Source organism: Sceloporus occidentalis, unplaced genomic scaffold, assembly GCF_023333645.1.
Source record: "Sceloporus occidentalis isolate IW3139 unplaced genomic scaffold, rSceOcc1.0.p SCAF_2, whole genome shotgun sequence".
Classification (NCBI taxonomy): Eukaryota; Metazoa; Chordata; class Lepidosauria; order Squamata; family Phrynosomatidae; genus Sceloporus; species Sceloporus occidentalis.
This window is the reverse complement of record NW_028316982.1, coordinates 26,320,095-26,344,016: the sequence shown is the minus strand read 5'-3', so window position 1 is coordinate 26,344,016 and position 23,922 is coordinate 26,320,095. Positions and strand designations below refer to the sequence as shown.

At 43.6% G+C, this 23,922-nt stretch overlaps 1 protein-coding gene across 1 annotated transcript in view; it reads right to left on the bottom strand.

The window, feature by feature from the left end:
• Positions 1-23,922, bottom strand: part of LOC149318056 (protein phosphatase 1L) — a 281,502-nt gene that overhangs the window by 16,255 nt on the left and 241,325 nt on the right. The window contains exon 4 of the mRNA XM_089508926.1: positions 11,930-12,091. Within this exon, the coding sequence (XP_089365052.1) occupies positions 11,930-12,091 (162 nt within the window). The remainder of the gene's footprint in view (positions 1-11,929; positions 12,092-23,922) is intronic.

Sequence of the window (23,922 nt, the reverse complement as noted above, 5' to 3'; positions counted from 1 at the left end):
ACATGCCAGGAAGCACATATTGATTTGTGCAAAGTCAAAATGGTTAGAAGTATTAAGCCCCTTTACTCCTTTGCTAGCTAGGATACCACCGCCACCATCCTTATTATTATGCAACCTCCCTTTCCAGTATATGAATAGCAAAGATTCTTGGCAGAGTCTTTTATTTACCAAACTCAGCTGGTTGTCCCTTTTGTCCCTTTCATAAAAAGTACTGTATCTCTGTGAGGGAGGGTTGAGTAAGAATTTTATCTGGCCTGTTTCTGTCCAAAAAAATTGTCCAATTCACAAATTTACTCTTAAACATGATGGGGGGGGGGGGGGGAACCTCTTTTTTTTAATGAACATGAATTTGAAAGATTTGCTCTGACGGCTTTGAGTTTTAAATGCTTTTATAGTGGATATATTGATGGTCTAATATGGCAGCTTATTAATTTTTTAATCTATTTTTTAATTCACACTTTTTATCATTTGTGTTGTGAGCTACATTGGGTCCCATTCAGGAGAAAGGCAAGATATAAAGAAATAAATAAAAAAGTAAAATACATGGCTTTTAAAAAAATCTGATTTGAACCCATGTGTATTCAATTACATATATTAATACAAGAGTCCCTGTTACGGAATCTCCTCAGAAAAAGTTTTGAACCCAAGAAACTGACTTTTGGTGATCAGATTTATTGCTTTCACACATCAACACTAACTGACCTCTATAAAGATCTGAAAGACCTGGATCACTGCAACAGTTTGAAAATTTATGGCAAGAGTGCTGATTTGCAACTTTCTGGGTCCAATTACATTTTATCCCACTCCCACAACTGTAAAAATATGCTTTATACTGAGGCTTTAATATACCTCTGTATTGCATCTAAAGATGTGGGTTTATATCCATGAAAACTCATGCTAAAATTAAAACCAGTTAGTCTCAAAGTTGCTGCCACCTTTCTTTTTCTCTTTCCCTTCCTTCTTTCTATGTTGCAATTGTTTCCAATTGTTTCCAATTGTTATTGTTGAATTTCTCCATAAACAACATAGGAAGAATTTGAGGTTGCAAACATTCAAATGTGAGAAAAAGTGGAAAAGATTTGCCCAAGCCTATTGTGGAATGTGAGGGGAAAACTCAGATTGATGTTCTGTCACTGTTTCCACTGGGAAGAACTGCCTCTTAATAAAAGGGATATAGCACTTTTTAATTCTAGCTCTTCAGTGCACTGTGAATACAATGATGGATAGAAACTAATCCATCATATAGATCAGGGGTCGGCAACCTCCGGCCCGTGGGCCGGATCCGGCCCGCGGGCGCCTTTCCGCCGGCCCCCGGTCCCTCCCGCCGCCGAAATCGCCGCCGATTTCAGCGGCTTCAGCCGCCATTTTGCCCTTCAAAATGGCGGCGCCCATTATGAGGCCCGCTGCGTCCTCCAGAGCCTCAAAACGGGGCTCCAGCAGCCGCAACGGGCCTCTGGGAGGCCCGCTGCATCCTCCGGAGCCTTGAAAGGGGCTTCAGCAGCCGCAACGGGCCTCTGGGAGGCCCGCTGCGACCTCCGGAGCCCCAAAACGGGGCTCCAGCAGCCGCAACAGGCCCCTGGGAGGCCCGATGCCGCCGCTGGGGCCCTCCAGAAGGGCTCCTGCGATGGCAGCGGGCCCCTGGGAGGCCAGTTGCCACCGCTGGGGCCCTCCAGGAGGGCTCCTGCGACGGCAGCGGGCCCCTGGGAGGCAAGTTGCCGTCGCTGGGGCCCTCCAGGAGGGCTCCTGCGACGGCAGCGGGCCCCTGGGAGGCAAGTTGCCGTCGCTGGGGCCCTCCAGGAGGGCTCCTGCGACGGCAGCGGGCCCCTGGGAGGCAAGTTGCCGTCGCTGGGGCCCTCCAGGAGGGCTCCTGCGACAGCAGCAGGCCCCTGGGAGGCAAGTTGCTGTCCCTTGGGCCCTCCAGGAGGGCTCCTGCGATGGCAGAGGGCCTCCCAGAGGCCCGTTGCCTGCACCGGGGTCCTCCAGGAGGGCTCCAATGGCGGCAGCGGGCCCCTGGGAGGCCCGTTGCCGTCGCAAGTTCCCTGCAGGAGGGCTCCAACGGCGGCAGCAGGCCCCTGGGAGGCCAGTTGCCGTCGCTGGGGCCCTCCAGGAGGGCTCCGACGGCGGCAGCGGGGCCCTGGCGTCAGGGGCCAGCAAAGACGGGGAGGCCTCCAGCGCTGGCGGTTCCCGCCGGCTCTTTCCTGGCCTCTGACAGGGCCTGGGGCCCCGTCAGGGGCCGGCAAAGAGGAGGTGGCATGGCCCTTGGGGTGGAAGCTCCGCCCCTGGGGGTGGAAGCTCCGTCCCGGGGGTGGAAGCTCTGCCCCCAGCATGCGGCCCCGCCCCCAGGGGTGGAAGCTCCACCCCCCGGCTTTGGCCCCCCGTTTGTCTGAGGGACACCAACCCGGCCCCCGGCTCAAAAAAGTTGCCTACCCCTGATATAGATTAATGCACATGGCACCACACATAGTGGATTAACCAGAAGTAACATAACCAATGGCTAGCTGCCTTGAATCTTTCCCAAGGAGAAAAGCAGGTTTAAATGTAATAAATTAATAAAACAAATATATATTATCCCTAGCCTGAATCTTGTTTTTTCCAACAACTTTAGACCACTGAATCAATTGTTGACTTGTGAGTAGATGTTTAAGTCTACATTAGTTGGGATTATCAATAGTATGTAGTCCTCCTCCTTTTGATGTCATTCTTATTGGTTTGTCACTATTTACAATTGTCTTCAATATAATAATATATTGAATAATATATTATTATATATAATACAATATAATATAATAATAATAATAATAATAATAATAATAATAATAATAGGATTTATTTATATGTCGCCCAATCATTGGGAATCCGGGCGGCTTACAACAGAGGGGATAACAGACGGTTCCCTGCCCTCAGGCTTACAATCTAAAAAGACACGACACAAAAGGAGAAGGGAATGGTGTGTGGAGGGGAGGGGATCAGGTCCAGCATTCTTCTCTCCCTCTGAGGCCTGGACCAAGGCAGATGGACCGGAGGGAGGGCTCTTCTTCTTCAGGCTAGCCCTGATGGAGCTGGGCCTGCCTGGTCAACTCCCTCATAGGCCGCAGGATGGCAGTTATGGAGGGAGGAGTCTCTTCTTCCAGGCTAGCCCTGATGGATTTCTTAAACCTAGAAAAGCATGTTTTTCATTGCTTCTTTTTAACAACCTGTTAAATGCCACCATGCCTCAAATGACAAGAACAGATGGATACAGGTTGAGTATCTCACATCCAAAACATTAGAGACCAGAAGTGTTTCAAGTTTTGGTTTCTGGAATATTTGCATATATTTTTTAAAATCTGCATATCTGGGATGTCCACCAGCTGCCCCCTTCTATCTTGCAAACAAATGAATGACCATAGCCACTCCCTTAAAGGTGGAAGTGGGCAGCTGGTGAGCTCCCCAGAGGTTGGAGAACCTGAAGAATGTGTGTCTGGTGACCGAGGCTTACCATCGCTTCTGATTTTCTGAGTTTTCAGTACTTCATATTTTTGAATTAGGGATGGTTAGGAAAACTATTGTGTTTGGACAGATTATAAGCAAAACCAAGACTGCAGCTCACAGCAGTAAATATTTGAGCAGAGTATCCACTTGCAGCCAAAAGAGATGACATTCACAGCCTTCCTTCCCCACCTCCCTACTTCTTATTGCAAGAGAGAAGATGCCTTGCCAGACCGACTCTGCTTTTCCTCGCTTCCCTGGCCAACCCTTATGCATATAAAAGTGGCTTACTGCTGCCTATGTAAAAGCAAATGCGGAAATCTTAACATGGCACATGTGGTGCTGCCTGGGGTTGGATGTGAAGAGTTTTCTTTTTAAAGTTCTCATGTTATTTGCTTTTTGAAAGAGTCCTTAAAATTCTCATTATGAAACCAAAGATTGTGCATTTCAAGCCCCTGCTGAAGAGGGAGGGATTTTTCAAGGGTTTTTTTTTTTTGCACAGATGCATGTTGTTGTTAGAAGAGCTGAAGTCAAAACGATTGGAAGGTTCAACATGAATAAACTTGACTTGTATCAGGAGCCCACAGCTTGTAGCACTACAACTCAGCAGGCCTTTATACTCCACAGGGAGTTTGTACAGAGCAACCATCTACCTGGATCTTCAACTAGAGATATATTTATATATACATGCATTCCTGCAAATTAATATGCCCCAAAAGGCATCTGTGGCACTTTGTGACTCAGAAAAACAAGGTGAAGGAAAGGACAACCAAGTGTTACTGGACCAACATTCTCCAAAGGATTTGTTGAGGGTTTTGTTTAATTTAAAAAACAACAACAATGTGGATATAGCTTTAGAGCTTTAAACAACTATGAGGGAGGGAAAGAAGGATTTTTCTCCTAATACTAGACCTCAGAACCTGCTTTCCTTTAGTTTCAGCATAGTTTTTCATACAATTTTTTAATTAACTCACAGAATTTACTCCTACTGCAGGATGTGGTAGGAGAACCAATCAGTCTGAAGTTCTTACAAAAGACAACCAGGACCTGCAACGAACACATAGTGTGGCATGCTCCAGTTCAAGGTTCCAGCCCATGGGACTTGCCCTCTCCCAGGATTTTCTATTTCATTCCAGTTTTTCTCATTCTTTCCCCAAGCAGCAGTCAGCCACTATTCTAAGGCAATGGCCATGCTTATTCTTGCTGGGTGGGAATTAGTTCTCACCCTGTATGATTCTTTTGTCTAAAGTGGGAGTGGGCAAAGGGTAGTCCTGAAGCCACAAGTAGTCCTAAGGTTGGCTCTTGTGGCCCTAGACTCCTCCAGACTTGCCCAGGACATCCTGGTCCTGGCCAAAAAGAAAGAGTGTATAGCCTTTATTGGAACCTCTGAAAAATGGTAAAATAAATAGGCTGAAATCCCACTGCACTAACATTAAAAAAAGAACCCCCCCAAAAAAACCCCCCAGAAATCAATTGTTAGGATTTGAAATCTTTCTCCCTTTCCCAGAAGCAGCAAAGAAGACACCATGAACGTCTAGCTTCTGAAGACCTAGGTTTTTGGGGGAGAAGGGGAGGGGCATTTTTGCTATTCTGTATGAACTGAGAAGGGCTCCACAGGCAGAAAATGGGCTAGCAGACCCATTACATTTGCCAACTCCTGATCCAAAGATTTATTTGTTGATCTATTTCTGGAGACCCAGGAGTGCAAGATGTATTGATACTTCCCCCTTGTATATTGATGTTGCTGGTTTCACTCTATATGTATCTACCATTGGAGACCTGAATTCAGATATAAGACTATCAGTGGTTCCCAAATTTGGTTCCCAGTTGTTGTTATTGTTGTTGGAATTATTGTTATGTGCCTTCAAGTCATTTCCAACTTATGGCAGCCCTAAACTGAACCAATCATGTCTTCTTGGCAAGGTTTTTCAGAGGGAATTTGCCTTTGTGTCTGTCTGACACTGAGAGTGTGTGATTTGCCTAAGGTTACTCAGTGGGTTTCCATGGCCAAGTGGGGATTTGAACCCTGGTTTCCAGAGCCATATCCAGGAGTTAAAGTCCTACATCGCACTGGCAAAATGTAAGAGGCTTTTCACACTACACAACTCTAGCACTGTGATTAAACTTTAACTGCCTTGGCAAAAACCTGGGGTTTGTAGTCTACCGAGGTGCTAGAGTTCTCTGAGATTTATACAATCCTAATGTTCAACCAAAGTCTATCCTCCTCTATCTTATATCCATGAAATCCAGCCCTACCCACTCAAGGTGGTTTTCTTTGTGATGACAAGCTATTTATATATTTATGAGATGGGCAATGGCAAGCCTGGAGCTTCATGTGGCCCTCAGGACTGTTTTGTGGCCCCTGGCTACCCCACACTGTTCCTTTTCTGACAGAGAAGAGTGAATTACCTTTCCTAGAAAGTCCTTTATTTTATTTTATTTTCAAAATGCTGCCATTTTCAAGAACAGAAGTGAATTTTTAGACACCTCAATTTTTTCTTTTTCCTTCTTCATTTTTGGGCAGTTTTGCAAACTGTCAGAGGAGATTCCCAATGTCTGAAAATTGGTTCTGGGTCTCATCAAAGTCACCCTGTTCTAATACATTTTCATCATATGCCTTACAGCGCATTTCTGATGTGATCACTCATGAAACAGGAGTTATAAGGAGAGTGGAGAAAGATAAAATGAATGTATTGCCCCCACAAAAAAAATTATGCCCTGCCCATTGAAATTCCCCAAACTTCTAGAATTGCAGAGAGTGAGACTTTTATATTTTCTGTGTTGGCAATCCCTTGGTCACTCTGCCTGTCCTTTTTCTTTGCATACCTAAACTGTATTTCTCCTTCCGTCAGCAAGTCAAAACATTTTTATCTTGTCAGGCTTTTACAAACTGACTAGGGTTGGACTTTTTAAAGCTGTGTGGTGCTCATTTTTACATACCATATATACTCAACTATATATAAGTCAACCTCATGTATAAGTTGAGGGCAAGTTTGGGGGCAAAAATTATGGATTTTGATATGACCCGTGGATAAGTTGATTGTAAAACTTAGGGGCATATAGCAAAGGATCAAAAGGATGAAGCAAACCAAAACAATGTCAAAGAATTTACAAAATTCCAGCCACGATGTTTGTGCTCACTCTTATCGCTGAATGGTTGAGAGAACAGAGAGTTGGTGCTTCCAGGACAGATTATATTCTTGTCTTTCACCAGGGGTTGGTTCATCATTTTAAATAAGAGTTAAGATACAGTAGTTACATTGACCCATGGATAAATCGACTCAGATTTTTGGGGTCATTTTTTGACCTAAATTTCTAGACTTATAGATGAGTATATACAGTAGTCTTTTAATGAATTTTGCTATTTTAATGTCTAATGTTTTAACTTTATAAATTATTTTTTAAATTATATTTATACTTTTATTAATGCTTTTACATATTGTTTAATTTGTATTGTTTTAAAATACGTTTTGGCTGCCTTGAGTCTCACTGTTAGCAGAAAGGTGGTAATACTAATAATACTACTAATAATAGTCCATTGAGTTTTAAATCACAGGCATACCTCAGTTTACAAAAGCTCTTTCAAAGAAGCTTCTTTTTACTACATCTTTTTCTACCCACCCATCCTATCTTCTTTTTCTTCCTGTCTTTTGTCTAGCTGGAAGTTGTTTTTTTTTTTTAAACAGCACTGGAATTAGGAAGGTTGTGAAACCTGGAGAAACATAGGCCCTGTCCACACAGGTCAAATGGCTTTTGTGCCCCCCAGCTTGGCATTGTTCTGTCCAGATGATGTAGGCCATTAACCTCAGGTTGGGATCAGGCAGACTGGATGTGGAACTGGTGGACGTCTGACTGCCACCTGCCTTCCCAGAGCAGATCTACCTCCGCCATGTGCCCCTTACCTGTCACCACTGTTTCATCCTGTCTGACGGCCCCTGCTGCAGCCTGGGATGTCAGAAGGGGGTGCCTGGTCATATGAGTGTAACCAGGTACCCTCTTTCAATCCTTATGGCAGGGGTAGGCAACCTGCGGCCCGTGGGCCAGATGCGGCCCGGCAAGACCTTGGGATCGGCCCCAGCCCGGTCCTGCCACTGATTGCCGCCGGAGCCTTTGGCCTCTTGCGTGAGGGCGTGGGGCCTTTGGCCTATCAGGAGGAGGTGGGCAAGGGGGGGCAAGTGGTGGGCAAGAAGCCTCAGAAACATGCATTTATATTTAAAAAAATTTTAAAATCAGCAATTTTTTTGCGTGTCCTCCATTTTTTATAAAAATGTCCTCCATTTGAAACTTTTGTCCTACATTTGTCCCGGTTTATTTATTTAATTAATTTTTTCAAAAAATTATTTAATTGTTTATTTTTTGGCTTTGGCCCCCCAGTTGTCTGAGGGACAGCAACCCGGCCCCCGGCTCAAATAGGTTGCCTACCCCTGCCTTATGGGCTGTGGCAAGGCCTTCAGAGAAGATGTGATGGCGGTGACAGGTAAGGGGTATGCAGCAGTGGTGTATCCACTCAATGGTGGTAAGTGGGCATGTAAACACCTGCCTGTCACCACACTGGCCTGGGGACTCTGGATGGAAACCACAGGGAGAATACTATGGGGTTGGCCCATGGTATCCTGCTCATTTGTTTAAGTCCCCTTTCACTTGCTCGGTTGTAGCAGCATGTTTGAGCTGGGAAAGAATCAATAACCAATCCTACCCTAGTTGTCTGTGCCTGCCTACAACAACCAAGGGGCTTGACAGATGAGTGGCTCTGTGCCGCCCATTTTTGCCCCACATCACTGCTGCAGCAACCAAAAAGGCGTGGCAACAATGCATTCCTTCTTGGGAGCAAAAAGAAGCTGTCAAACACAGCTTCCTGGAAGGGGTGCAGCTGATGCACTTGCACGCCCTGATCGCATCATTTCCAGCCAGTGTAGTTTGGGTGCTGTGGCACGCTTGTGCCATCATGGTGGCCCCCATGTGGCTGAGGCCGCGCCATGATGGTGCCAGCAGTGCCAGCAGTGCGCGGTAGGGCTTGGGAGCATGCGGATGCTCTGCACTTCCGAGCTCTAAAATTGGCCCCAGACTGCTGCTTTCAGGCTGTCTGTACTGGGCCAAAGTAACAGCAGCTACCTCTAGAATCCTTTAAGATGAACACAAGAACAGCAAAACAGTGAGGAAGCTGCCTCACCAGCTATCCTCCAGCATGCTTTAAAAAAGCACAGAGTCATCCAAGTGGAAATCATAACAAAAGCTGAGGATGGTGAAAGAAATGGATGTTGTCTGGAAGAAGCTTTCAAGTAGTTCTGTAGAAGGTTCACAAAGTTTTTCTTTCCTTATGCAAGGCTTACCTGATCTGTTTCATTTCACATGTTGATACTATTAATCTGTTTCATTTCACATGTTGATACTATTAATTTTGAATAAAAACTGGTGAAACATGTTGAATTGATCCTCTCTCTCTCTCTCTCTGTGTGTGTGTGTGTGTGTTTGTGTGATGTAGGGCCCTTTCCCTATTCTTTCCATGTTATTTCTATCTCTGGTACCATTTTGTGTGTGTATGTGAAAGAAGTAATGTCCACAAACATATCTACTTCATGAACTTGAGGTATACAAGTCAAAAAATTCAAAACCATGTTAGGCTGGAAGAGTATGCAAAGAGATCTTGTAAAACCTTTGAGACTTACTGAAAGAAAAGTTATAGCATAAACTTTCATAAACTTATGTCTACTTCCTCAGATACAAGAAATGAGGTATACCTGTACTGCTGTATTTGAACTGTTTATTTTGGATTTATAGCCTGCCTTTTTCCCAAAATAGGATTCATTTGGGAACTGCAGGAAAATTTCATGGGAGGGGGGCAGAATTCTTATTTGTGCATACAAGGTTCCAGTCTCCTCTCCCCTGTACCTACATCCGTGTCAGGAAAGCAAACTGACCCAACAAGACAAGGAAGAAGTAGGTTGAGGCAGACCCAGAGATTGGCAGTGCCCACTGCTTCTGAATATGTGCCTGCTGACAATAGCTGCTGCTCATAATGCAAATTTAAAAATAACAACAATCTCGCATAATTTAAAAATAACAACAACCTCACATAATAAAGTACATAAAACCATACTGGCAGGGGGGGGGAAACCACCTAAAGCTACATTGCACACCAGCAGGAGTGCTTTCTGCTGATTATTTAGCAGGGATTTTAGAATATTTATCTTTTTAATGAGGTCCCCTCTTCTGGATTACAATAATCAGGTTCAAATGTTAATTGCTAATAGGTGCTCTGCTGTTAAAGACTACTTATTCTTTTAAGGGAAGCAGATCTGCATTTTCCCCTCTCCCGCAGAGAATTATTGGCTGCTCTGAGTGAATCACATTATAACAGGTCACAAAACAGCAATAGAAAGTAGGGCCAGTCTTTTATGCATTCTGGATTTATGCTTTGGTTGCTGTTGCTTCTTATAAAGTTACCATCTTGTAATGAACTTTTTGCAAAAACACAAATCTGGAAGCCAATTAAGGGACCCCTTTCATACTACATAGCTCTATGATTCCACCTTAGTTGTTGTGGTGCCATCCTATGAAGTCGTGGGATTTGCAGTGTAGGATGGCTATTTAGATTTCTTAGCCAGAGAGCTTTAGTGCCTCACCAAGTTACAAACCCAAGATTCGCAGGATGCAGCCATGGCAGTTAAAGTGGAGTGCTGTAACTGAGCAGTATGAATGGGACCCAGGGCTCACTAAAGTATGAGTGGGCAACTGCCATAAGGACTGCTGGCCACTTTTCAGTTTTGCCAAATTCAGGCTTGCTTTAAATGTTCAAAATTGAAATTCTAGTGAGCAGTAGGTGAGGGTATATAAAAAAAATGTGACTCTGAGTCTGAATTTTGCTTCACTCCTATAGTGGAGTTTGGAGACCTGGTCATTTCATAGTGGTATTGAGGGTGTTAGTGATGGGGAAGATGCCATGGTGGAGCTGACTTGCTGTGGCCAGTTCTTCATCCTACTCCCATTGACCATAATGAAATTAATTACCCCAATATCAGGGTTGTCTTCTATTCGGGGTCTGTTTGATGGCATATTGGAGGAAAGAAACTGCACAAAATCCTGCACACAGTTGGAACGACTTGTTTGGCCTGTAGATCTGACACACCAGCAACAGCATCTGGCAGTGGGCACACTATTCTACCAGCACCCCCTCTTCTTTGTTGGTAGAATAATAGTGCTCCTGCATCTTACTGTACTTCAGCCACACTCTTGGGAATTGCAGGTTGGTGCCCAAACAGAACTCATACAGACTATGCTATTTTCTGGCATTTATCTTTTCCAGAAAGTGCAGTTATTAATATGAAAAGGCTATGTACAGATACATTGCATTATGGCTATCACCATGCAGATATTTAGCTGTCAGACTGGAGGTCAGGGCAACAGCAGAGCTTGGAAAAGTTTTTTTTTTTAAATTACAACTCCCAGAATCTCCAGCTAGTAAAGCCAATAGCATTTCCAAATACCCAGGTTATGAAATTGGCATCTCCATCGTGATTCCATCCAACTGGCATTATAGCTTTGGGTAGGAAACCCCTTTGAGGAATACTGCTCTCTTTGGTAAGCTAATGTGGAAGACTGGCTAGACTCAAGGTAACAGTCAGGAAGACTGAATGAAAGCACCTGTAGTGTACCTCATAGCAAAGTACAATCAAAATTAATTTTGAAAGTACGTATGCTTTTCTGGTGAATTGTGCTTTGGATAGTCTTTCCACTTAGGATTTTCTAGACTTCTTTCATGCATCTTTAAGGAATTTATTGCATGTAATTTCCATGTTGACCCAGGCACAGGATGGGATCAGGCTGGAACGGGTTAAAACTGATTTTACTGCAGGCAAAATTGCTTCTGCGCTGCTGCCTGCCCACCACTCACCCTCCAGCAGTGCTCTGATGGCCAATTTTGGTACTACAGAAAGCCTCCATAGTACCAAAATTGGTTGCCAGTGCACTGCTAGAGGATGAGTGATGGTCGGATGGCAGCACAGCAGCAATTTTGCATGCAGTTTTAGCCCATTCCAGCCCAATCCCACCCCGTGCCTGGGTTGGCGTGAAAATTACGTGTGATAAACTCCTAAGACACTGAGAAGTCATCAGTTATTCTTGTCACATTCCATCATTTGCCGAGGTTCTCTTTTCACCTCAAGGGCCACTTCCACACTATACAATTATAGGACTTTCATAGTAATTTAACTCCCATGACTCCATTCTATGGAATCTTAGGGTCTGTAATTTCAAGGGTGGCATTCAGAAGTCTCAGCCAGTGCTCTAACTGGGGTTGTTTGAAAGGGGTCCAAAATTCTCAAGGATCTGAAATAGACCCTGCCTAAAGATAAACTTCACACAATTGCTTTACCAAAGAGGAAAACAAAATAAAACAAAACAAAAGATGAATTACTACAATATTCTGTCAGACCACCTACAGAAGAAAATTTTACAAGCTTACCAGCTCTTTTAATCCTCTTCCTCTCCTTCAGCTGATAGGGCTTGTGATCGTGTGACAAAGGGATAGCATTTCCATCCTTATCGCACAGGACGCCCCTCGAATCCCCAACATTGGCCACTGTGAGCTCCTTATCTGACAGTAATGCAATCAAACATGTCGTACCTGAAGTGGGAACAGAAGTGGGGGGAAGGAAGGGACAGAGAAAGACCATCAAGACAATGGAGTGAAAATCACTACCTCTCACATCATTCTTGTTTCCCACCTGCGTTATCAGCATTCAGCAGCCATTGGGAATGTTGATATCTGAATGAAACATCTAGTACTCCGATGACAGCCTATTTAATGGTGCTGCTCAAAACTGACAGTCAATTTCTTCCCTCCACTATATATATATATATATATATATATATATATATATATATATAGTGTATCTGATTTTTAGGTTGGCATTACAGGGGTCAGTTAGTCCTTCAGCGCAACACTTCTCTCCTGGCTTGTCATTCAGATATAGTTTTAAATGGCTACACTGCAGAATGTCTGTCAGGAAAAATATTAAAACAAACGAACAAAATAGAACAGAATTCTACATAAATATGACTCAGAGTAGGGGAATGATACTTAGGTATGTAATACATAGACAATTTGATTTTTCTTTCTCCCCCCTGCCCCCAAACATGCACTACACCTTACAGTGAGCTTAAAATGACAGCAGAAATGGGCTCTAAATTACAAAAAGCAGAAATGGAAATATATTCCCAGTGATAATCTGACAGCTGTCTTCTCCCACTGGGCAAGGAGAGTAATAAGACAGAAAATTCCTATTGACATATCAGTCTGCACATAGCATTTCCTGACTGACAGCAACTTGCATTTACAAAATGTAGGAACAAACTGCATCTGAGGCTGCTGTAACCTACTTGACCCCGTCAAAGGGAGTACCATCAGGAAAGGCAGTTTCTGTGCATTTGACCATGCTAAAACCCGTTATTATCCAGTAATGGTAGGTTACATATCCTCTAAAAATAAGAAACTGCCTCAGTATTTATTGATTTATTACAGGCTGAGTCTCCTGTATCCAAAATGCTTGGGATAAGAAGTGTTTTGGATTTTGGAGTTTGTCGAACTCTGGAATATTTGCAGATGCATAATAACCTATCTTGGAGATGGGACCCAAGTCTAAACATGACATCCATTTATGCTTTGCATACACCTTAAACACACAGCTTCAATGTAATTTTATACACAACATTTTAAATAATTTTGTGCATGAAACAAAGTTTATGTACACTGAACCATCAGAAAGTAAAGAGGTCACTATCCCTTGTCTGTACTGGACAGGATAGTCTGGGGGCAGCCCAGAGTATCTTGGCCCCAGAGCTACCCCAATCTCCCCCTGTTACCTGGCCCGCTGTTCTGATGCTGGGGCTGCTGTCTGTATGGGCATCCTGCTGGGACAGCTGGCACAGCCACCACAGCTTATTCTGAGGTCAGAACAAGGCACCCAATGACAATCACATGGCTTTGACCTCGATTTGACCTCAGAGCAAGTGACACATCTGTCCTGGCATTGGAACAAAGGGCTCTGGACCTTCCTGGAAGATCCAGAGTGAGAGATCTTTCAATTAACTCAAGATGGTTCACATGGTTCTCTTCCTTCCTACCTCATCCTCACAGAGGCAGGTAGGCTGAGAGACTGCAAGTGACCTAAGCCTTTCAGTGAGTTTCCTGGGTTGAGTGGGGTCTTCAGACCTGACCACACAAATCCCAACCTAACATTGTAGTCATTAGTCCACACTGATTCAGAGCCTTATACATGCTCAAGCAATCTAACTCAATTCTTTATAAATTCAGATGAAAACTTCTCTTCGAAATATTACATCACGGGAATGTGGCATGGGTAATGCAGTACTCTTTTCTGTCCCACAGCATGGTATAATGTATCCCAATGCTTTTTTTGCTGACTGGCTATTACCATGTGTGCTTTGCTTGTGATAATCAATATGGGGGCAATGCACAAAGATTACAGAATTTGGATGCTTCCTCATGGAACATATGACACACAAAAAATGTAACTTCACTCTTAATTCATCCAGTTTGAATTGTAAAATATTAACATTCATTGGAATAGTGTCATGCTGGCAAATCTTCTCTACTTGACCTATACAGTGACTAATTGTGAGTTTCAGTGGCATCACTAAGTCTGATTGGTAGCAGTTAGGCAGTGTTTTTTCTCGAGTTCTCCAGCTGTAGACTTTTAAAACTGGAAATGCTATGCAGTGAACCTTCTTTATGTAATGCATCCCCTCTGAATAGAGAGGTGCTGCCTCTCTTTAAAGCCAAGCCGAAGGCATCAAGGAATTAAGGAACTGACCATGAAAGAAAAGGAAGGGCCGAGACATGCTATCTCAGAATTATGTGATCCAAGAAAAAATTGCCCATCTGTTTCACATTCCATCCCTTTTACAATTCTGGGAAGACTGGGATGGGTCCTCCTTGTTATTCTTCTGTTGGCATTTAAAAACTTTTCTATTCAACTAGGCTTTTGGGAATAGGCTGCAAGACTTTTTCATAGTGTGCTGTTCTATGTGTTTCCACCTTTAGCCTTTTAATGGATTTATTTTCAATGAGTTTAATTCTACAGACAGTTTAATCTGATGATAACAAGAACTTATTTGTGTGCTTTACTTTTGTTTGTGTATGTGTTTTTAACTGTATCTGATTTACTTTTTGTAAGGTGTCCTGAGTCCCAGTTATGGAGAGAAGGTAGGCACAATCCATTCTGTTCTTTTAGCAGGGATGAGAAATTTCCTGGTGGTCATGGGGCTTCTTCAACCCACGGTTACCAACATTCACTATCTCACTGTAGAACCTATAGCGAGGGCCATCTACAAACCATGTATTTCATATAAATTCAACCCATCACATTTATGGGGTTAGTGGCCCAGAACCACAATGAAAATGGGTCACAAATATGGGACACAAATAAGCACAAATATTTATGGGAGAAAGAAGCAGGGAGGGCAAGCAAGCCCCCCGGGGACCACAGTGGTGGTGGCATGTGGCTTGCTCGCCTTCCCTGCTTCTTGCTCCCACTGTCATAAGGCACCGGGTACAGCAGATTAAAGGAGCCCACTTTCTCTTTCTCTCTTTTGCTTTCATCCTTTCTTCCACCCTCTCTCCTGATAAACTCATGAATAATTGAATCCATGGATGTTAAATCAGTGAATATGGAGAGCAGACTATATAGATATAATTTCCATGCAGAGATTACTCAAACACTAGTCTGCGTAGGGAAACACGTACACATGGCTTCTTTTGCAGCACATACTGTATATGCTGTAGAAGTCCATTATAAGGCTCTGAGTGAATGAAGCCAAGCTATGAGACAACTCACATACTACAGGAAGTGGCAAATCTATGTATACCTATCCCCAAGCAATAATAAGTCTCCCCAAGCAAGATGAGATTTACTGGTACACAAAGGATTCAGGTGCAAGGAGCATTTAGATCCTGGCTCATCCTTTTTAGCCTATGACTGGATTGCAAAGAATTCCAGACTGTCTTGACAGCACATGCTTGCTTCTTGTGACACTGGCCAGGTCTGTTGGAAATCATCACAACCCCTATCAAATGAAAGTGTCTAGAAAACGCACAACATTCCATGTTGAGCAACCTGTTGCTGTGAGAAAGTCTCTACTCTTATTGATCTTCTCGTGAAAGGGGCTTAATGATCATTTGCTAAATTTGAGAGAATACTGTATCAAATATATCACTTTATGGTGGCATAGGCAAAGTGTGGTTCGTGAGCCAAAACAGGGCCATTTTTGTTGTTCCCAGGTAGGGTTGCCATAAGTCAGGACCTCCAAACCGGGACAAATGTAGGACAACATTTTCAAATGTAGGACACATTTTTTAAATGGAGGACACGTAAAAAAAAATGATGATTTTTTTAAAAAAATGTAAATATAAATGCACGTTTCTTAGGCATGATCACAATGGAGGACATTTTGGCATTATTCCTAGAAAGATGGCAGAAATGTACTTCCTTTTCTGGCCAAACACCCCTCTCTGTTCCATCATCATCACTATCTTTTTTAAAACAAGGCAGACCTGTTAGCATTAAAAACACCAATAATAATAATAATAATAATAAGAATATTAATAATATTTATTTATACCCCGCTCTTCAGCCAAGAATATCAAAGCACATGAGGAAAATACAAATTGTGCAAATAGCCACCCACCTCCTCCTCCTCCTCTTCATACTTGGCGCCAAATTGCCCTGGCCGAGAGCCAGAGGCTCAGTGCTCCTCCTCCTCCTCTTCTGAAGCTTCCTCCTTCTCTGAAGCTTCCTGAGGCTGGCCAATAGGAGACTGGGGCTAGAAACAGCCCCGCCCCTGCTATCTTTTTATTGGCCAGCCAGCCTGATGGAGAGGAGCTGCTGCCAATTTGGATTGCGGGTGCACGCACACGCGTGCACGAACCACAGCCATTCGCGGCCCGCACAGCTGCCTTGGGCGGTGCAGCCGCCGCCCCGGCCCACCCAGGAGGTGGAGTGCGGATAGGGTTGCCATAACTGAGGAGCTCCGAACCGGGACAAATGTAGGACAAGGCTTAAAAATGTAGGACCTTTTTTTTTAAAGGTCCTACATTTTAAAACCTTGTCTTCCTCCTCCTCCCCGGCTTGGGAGGAAGCCTCGGCCTCCTCTCAGGCCGGGAAGGATACAAGGGCTGCTCCTCATCGCGGCGATCACCGCGGTGGGAAGCAGCCTCCTCCCGGCCCCCACTCCCTTTCCCGGCCTCGGTAGAGGCTTGGGCCTCCATAGAGGCCGGGAAGGAGGGAGGAGAGCGCCCGCGATCGGCGCGATTGCCGCGATCGCGGGCGGCCCCCACTCCCTTTCCCGGCCTCTGTGGAGGCTTGGGCCTCCATAGGGGCCGGGAAGGAGGGAGGAGAGCGCCCGTGATCGGCGCGATCGCGGGCGGCCCCCACTCCCTTTCCTGGCCTCTGTGGAGGCTTGGGCCTCCACAGAGGCTGGGAAGGAGGGACCAGAGCCAGGCCGCCTCCCTCGCCGGCAGAGGAGGCCAAGCAGGGAACGGAGGCGAGGCTCCTTTCCCTGCCTGGTGTCCGTCGCGTGGGTGGTGTGTGTCCTGGGGGTGGGGCCAAACTGGGGCGGGACCGTGCGGACCTGCCCCAAACCGGGAAAGTCCCGCCCCCTGGCGGGATATGGCAAGCCTAAGTGCGGAGGAGGAGGTGGGTGGTTGGTTGGCCGGCCGGCAGGCCCGCCGACCACATTACTGGCCGCCGGCTGGGGCAATGGCCACATCGGCCATAAAGAAGGCGCGCGCAGGGGCAGAGGTTGCCGTGGGTGGGGCAGTCCTGCTTTTGGCAGGAAACCGGACCGGGACCGGGCTAGCACCGCCAAAAGCGGGATTGTCCTGCCTGCAGCCGGGTTATGGCATCCCTATTCCCAGGGCCTCCCAATTTTATTTATTTATTCATTCATCTGTATGCTGCCTTTCTCCCAGAAGGGACCAAAAGTAGCTCACAGATAATTTACACAGTAAAGCAAACGTAGGTGGCATAATCCCAAGGGTGTATATATTCTGGCCCCAATGGGGAATACTTTTGCCATGATTTTGCCCACTATTTTAGACACAAGAATTTCCCTTTCTCAAATAGGGAATAAACAGGAAGTGAGTTCCGGCCACTTTCTATTACTAAAAAAAGGCCCTTGCTGGGCTTAGAATGGTCCAGTCGGTCCCAAAAACATCACAGAAATGCCTCTCCCATGTGAGAGCAAATGAGGCCCCTTGACTCCCATAGTTGCCTACCCCTACTTTTTGGGAATATAAAATGGTGCTGTCACTTCTGATTCACTGCTGTTGCCCTCCTGAGTAGCTGTCTCAAGAAGGCAGAATTTCCATGTTTTATTCTGAGCACCAGATTACTTTCCCACTGGAACACTCACTGGTTTTGCTTGTTTGTTTTTAAACACAAGATCCACACTAATTTGCACCTTGACACAGTTGAGCATCACATTTCCCCCCAGTTACAAGCTATAACACAACAAAATGTAGAGAAGTCAAAGGAGAATATGTGACTAAATCTGCAAAGCATTGTAGCTGCACAACAAAAACCCACAGTAAAGGAAAACAACAGAAGTCTTTTGTCATATATCTCCCCTTCCTTTTTCAGTAGTAAGTCTGACTGATTATCAACTGGAAGAAGACCCGCACTGAACAAAATCTTGAAGCATTGGACTGTTTATTATTGGAATTAGACCTCTTTCCACAAAAACACTGACAGTTGGGGATCTTTTATTCTCACACCAGCAAGAAAATAAAGACCAAAGGGCACATTACTTTCAAGACATAGCAACTACCCCATATTTTGCTGTAGAGTAAATGTATAGTAAATAATCTGGATTGGGAACCTAGGGTGGGTAGGGGGTAAGCGGTAAGGGAATTTAATACCTCCTCCCTGCTGTCACTGTTTTGAAGTCTAAATTTCAAGGGCAGTGAGTTCTGGATTGGTACCACAGTGAATGACAGGAAGTTTAATTCCTCATGTTTAGAACTAGAATCTGGGTCAGTTTCCTCTAGACTCTAGAGTAAAAAAAGAAAAGGAAAAAAAACAGAACTACTAACTATAACTTTAGAGTAATGTCAATTCTGGCCTTAAGCAGCGATTAAGTATTTCCAGGGAACACACCTGACATTTTGCTTGACTTATTTTAGGACTGCTGAAATTAATTTATTTCCACACCATCACAATTCATGTTCCAGTTTATCATTTAACGGTAAATAAAATTAATTTCATGCTTGCTTTCTCTTCCTTTTATGTGGGCCAGAGGAGTGCAAGGTGAATTTTCACCTCAGTTAGTTAATTTACATCTGATTATTCATAAGACTGAGACATCTGTCTTTGCATATAATGGCGACTTGGAAGGAGAAAAAAAAATCAGCTATGCTGGAAAAGGTTATGAAAAACCCTTGTTAATGTATGCATGAAAAGGAAAGAAATATAGAGGAGTAACAGGAACACACAACAAATTGTATATCCTGATCTGTCGGATATACACCCCAATCTTGTACCCCCAAGCATTTAACATGGAAGCAATGTTATTACAGTTGGTGCAACAAAGGAGTTTGTGCAATGCTATCTACAATAGAAGTAACACTTATTCTAAATATTCATTTGCAGGTGCATTAAACCCACAATTTGGGCTTTGAAGCTGACAGACACCTTCAAGGAACAGAGTTAAATCTTCTGGATTCAATACCCTTATAAAGGTTTATTGTCCATGCATTCCAATGACACATCGAGGGGTACTTTGTGCATCGGCCCAACCACAATGTCCCCCTACTTCAAACCTTTGCAAAGGGGGGTTGAAAGAGGAAGAGCTAGCATTGTGTACTGGTTTGAGTGCTGGACTAAGACTCCAGAAGACCAGGGTTCAAATCCTCACTGGGTGAACCTGGGCAAGTCACATTCTCTAAGTCTCAGAGAAAGGCAATAGCAAACCCTCTCTTAACAAATTTTGCCAAGGAAACCCTAGGAGAGGTTTGTTTTAGGATCCCTATTGTTGGAAATGGTTTGAAGGCACACAACAACAGACAAAAATGAGAGTAGAAGAAACGTACACACTCCACTGAATGCATGCGGGCTCTCTGTATCATTTAATGGTTTGCACAATTGGGATTCCTAATTGTGCAGGCAGGAGCCAGCATGGTATAGTGGTTTTAGTCTTGGACTACAAATTTGGAGACCAGGTTTTGATTCCTAGTGCAGCCATGGAACCCACTGGGTGACCCTGGGCAAATCACATGCTCTCAGCCTTAGGGGAAGGCAGTGGCAAACCTCCTCAGAACAAATCTTGCCAAGAAAAACCCATGGTAAGTTCCCCTTAGGATTGTCATAAGTTGGAAATGACTTGAAGGCACACAACAGCAGCAGCAGCAACAACAACTGTGCCAGTCGCTCTGTGTCTCTCTCCTTCCCTTTCAGCCCTTTTTCTGCCATTATGCAAAAGTCAAGGAGTGGAGCCATTATGGGTATGACCCTGGTTCTCCATTCAGACATTCTTTGATTATTCAAAGAAATAGACATTTTAGTCTCTTTTACTATAAAATGACATAAAGGAACCTGGTAGCACCTTTGAAACTAATCTGGAAAAAAGAAATCTGTAGCATAAACTGGACTTCAAGTTGACATCACCTAGAGTTGTGCCTTGTTTTTGAAGAAAACTTGGGGGTGGGGGGTTGTTGTTGGTGATATACCAGCAAACCCAGTGAACTAATGCTCTGCGGAAATAAAAACAGCTTGAGGAGCACGTGCATTTTTTTTGGGGGGGGGGTCACATAAATTGCTCAGTCCTGTATTACAATACCAGTTGCAATACTAAGCGCCATTCAATACAGTGGGACATACCAAGAGATACACATATCTTATTCTCTGACAGGTGTATGTAGGAATATATACATAGCTCAACTTTCTTATATAACAAAATTGTCAGCCTCTTCCTCCTGCCCCTTTTTTAGTTGTACATTTTTGTCACCAGTAGCAAAAAATGCTTACTAATAATAATAGGAAAATAATCATAGGTAACTGAAGTGCTGGGGTGTTTCCACATAAGACTTTCCTTTTTTGCCTTTGCTCTAACCTCAGAAACAGAATATTATGAGGGATCTTCGATTTGTAAATCTTTCATTTCTCCCCTCACTTCTATTAAGAGCTCTTTGTCTGAAAATACCCTTGGACATTTACCACATCAAATATTTTGACAAAGGTTGATTTGCTTCATTTTTACTTTTGGTGTAGAATGAGTTTTGCATTGCTTCCAACTATTGTGTACCAAAAAATGGGAAAACACACCAGCAGGAGGGTAATTTTCATTTTGATTCATGAACCTCCAATGTTTGATCTTTTGCTGCACAGGTAAATAACAAAACTGCAGGGTTCGCATTATGCCCCTGACCTCACATGACAGTCTTCCACCACCAGAGGAAGAAACCTATTTCACTTTGTTTTCCTCTTCATCTATTGTTATTTCATTCGTTTAACCTTTTATAATGTAAGGAAACAAAAAGTAGTGCTCTTCTCAGTTGCTCCCAAATCTAATGTAATTGCACAGTGGAAAATTTTGAACACAAAGGGTCCAAAATTGAGAACAGATGTTGTTGTATTAGTCCCCAGACAGCCTGCCAAACAGCAACCTGTGGTGCTGTTTGAGAAGAAAAGAAACCACCGGGAAATTTCAAACCTACATTATGGTAACTTGAAGATAAAAGATGGCTCCCCCTGCTTAACAGAGAAGCTGAAAATAGAAAAGTAAACTGAAAGAAACAAGACACATTCAAGGCCAAGTCAGCGGTCTCTTGAATTTGGACAAATATACAAAAGGCCTTCTACTGTCCCCAAATGTTCCTATGCCACTATCATCTGCCTGCCTGCCTGCCTGCCTGCCTGCCTGCCTTCCTTCCTTTCTGGCATGGCTTGCCTAAAGAAACGTAGTTCGTACAATCCAAACTGACCCCAGGATCAGTATTTGGAAGAAATATGGTCCCACCACCTGACATCAAGCGCTACATTCATGTTTGATAAGTTAGAGAACAGCATGCAAGTGCTTGAAGATGCCACATTTAGTGGTGGCCAGTGGCTGGACTTGTGTGGCAGGGGATGGGATCAACAGAGACAGAGCTCATGGGTCTAGAGCCAAAGATGTGTTCTTTCCTTCACAATGTCTGGAGAAGTCAGACATTGTGTTCTGCACACGCTTATCAAAAAGACGGACAAGGAGGAGGAAAAGATGTTTGAAATAGCACACATGATTCTGTGCTGGCACCTTCTGACAACCATCTCAACCCTTTAGCCCCAGAACTTTCAACCTTGGGAAAAGAAAAGGAGTTGGGGGACAAGAGTTAACCACTCATCAAATCCACTTCAGTGCAAGGTTGCACTCTTATGTACACTCACATTAGAAGAAACTCCAGTGAACAAAGTGGGATTTACCTCTAAATAAAATGCATAAGATTATATAAAGTCCCAGAAGGGATTTCTAGTGGAGCCCAACAAGGCCTGAGGATATTCCCTGTGCATGCATTGCTGGATGATTGTTGGAAGAAGTGGGGGAAGGAGGGAGGAAAGATCAGACTGAGGCATTTGTGTGTATCTGTGTTTTCCTGGAAAAGGCATGTGTGGATTACTTACTGGAACATTGAACATAAGCAATTTGTCCAGAGTGCAGCCATTTCTCTATTATTAAAGCTAAAAGAAATACCCCAAAGGTTCCACTTGCAAACAGAAAAGTCACTTAACATCACCCAAACCCATCTTTCTTAATGGAATTCTGTTCAGAAGTTATGGTGAGAAGCAGCAAAATATAAACATCTAATTTATGCTGGACTTATTAGCAGCAGGAATGGGATGCTCATCCATTTCAGTGGTTCCTGCTCAGGAACCTATTTAGTGTTAAAAAATTGCAGAATGTGAGAGCAAGCTTTTTTTTTAAACAACCTCAATAAATAAAAAGGGAGAAAGGCACATTGCTTGTTGCACAGGGAGATAAGCTCCCCACTGTCTCCTCCTCCTCCAGCATGAGGCTTAGAGCATCCTGGCTTCTCTATCAGAGAACACCATCTTTTCTTTTTCTCCTCCTTTAGTGGTATTCACGCCAGTTCTACCAGTGAATGATACATAGGAACAGGAAGATACTGCAAGTGAAGGCCTGGCTATGCAGATGGTGCTGATGGGAGAGGTTTGGTTTCACTTTTTAGATAAATGACCACTGGTTACAGATGGGCTGCACCTCACAAAGACTGGGAAGAATATCTTTGGCAAAATAATGGCAAATCTGATCAACAAGGCTTTAAACTAAATCATTGGGAGGGCAGATTGGAGATGATAGATCAAACATCTATTCTAAAAAAAGCTCTAGACATATGGATATGAATTCTAGAGGAGAAAGTGAGGGAAGGTTATAGTAAAACATGCAATAAAAGAGGTGAACAAACAAGACAATATGAGCTTGAAGTCCTAGGGCAGGAAGGTAAATATGACTTTATAGGTATAACAGAGACTAGGTGGAATGACTCCCATGATTGAAATATAAAAACTGAAGGATATAATCTATTCAAAAATAACTAATGGGGAAGAAAATTAGGATTATATGTCGAACACAAACACACTTGTACAGAAATCTGCACAGTGATCAGAATGGACCAGTTGAGAACATTTGGGTAAAGATAAATGGAGAAAGATATAAAAACAACACTGTGGCAGACATTTACCAAACCAAAATAATGCTTTTTAGAGACAAATTGAATGATGCTTTTTAGAGACAAATCTAAGACATCTCCCAAGGTGCAAGAACTGGTAGGGCTTCAATTATCCTGATATCAGCTGGGACATGAACTCTGCTAAGCAACAAATTCCTGATGTGCCTTGCTATTTCCTATTTCAAAAGGAACAAGGGGATCACTGATCCTGGACTTGATCCTAACCAACAGGAAGGAGTTGGTCACTGGAATCAAATCAATGAGGGAAATGATCATGCAATGCTAAAATTCTTGATTGTTGGACAGGACAAAAGAGTACTGTATAGTCAGACATGAACCTTGGATTTCAGGAAAGCTGATTTTATCAAGCTCAGGGAAGTACTTGTTAGAAACCATGGCTAGATATGCTAAAAGCCTCGCCTCCTTCTCTTCCCACAATTCCAAATTGGGACAGCTGGAGGACACTAAGGGAGACCAAGGCAAGGACTTTAAGGCTTTGGTGCTTGCCTCTGGACCATCATTCCTCCTGCCGAGAAAGGGAAGAGGGACCCTGTGCTCGCCTCTTTCTTCTCCCACAATTCTAATAATTTAATTTATTTCACTCTGAGAGGAAAGTTTATTGTTGTTAAAGCTATTGGAAGTATAGGGATAATGGTTTTTAGTTGTTATCTATTATCGTTGTTTTATACCGTATTATGATTTTTTTTTTGTCAGGA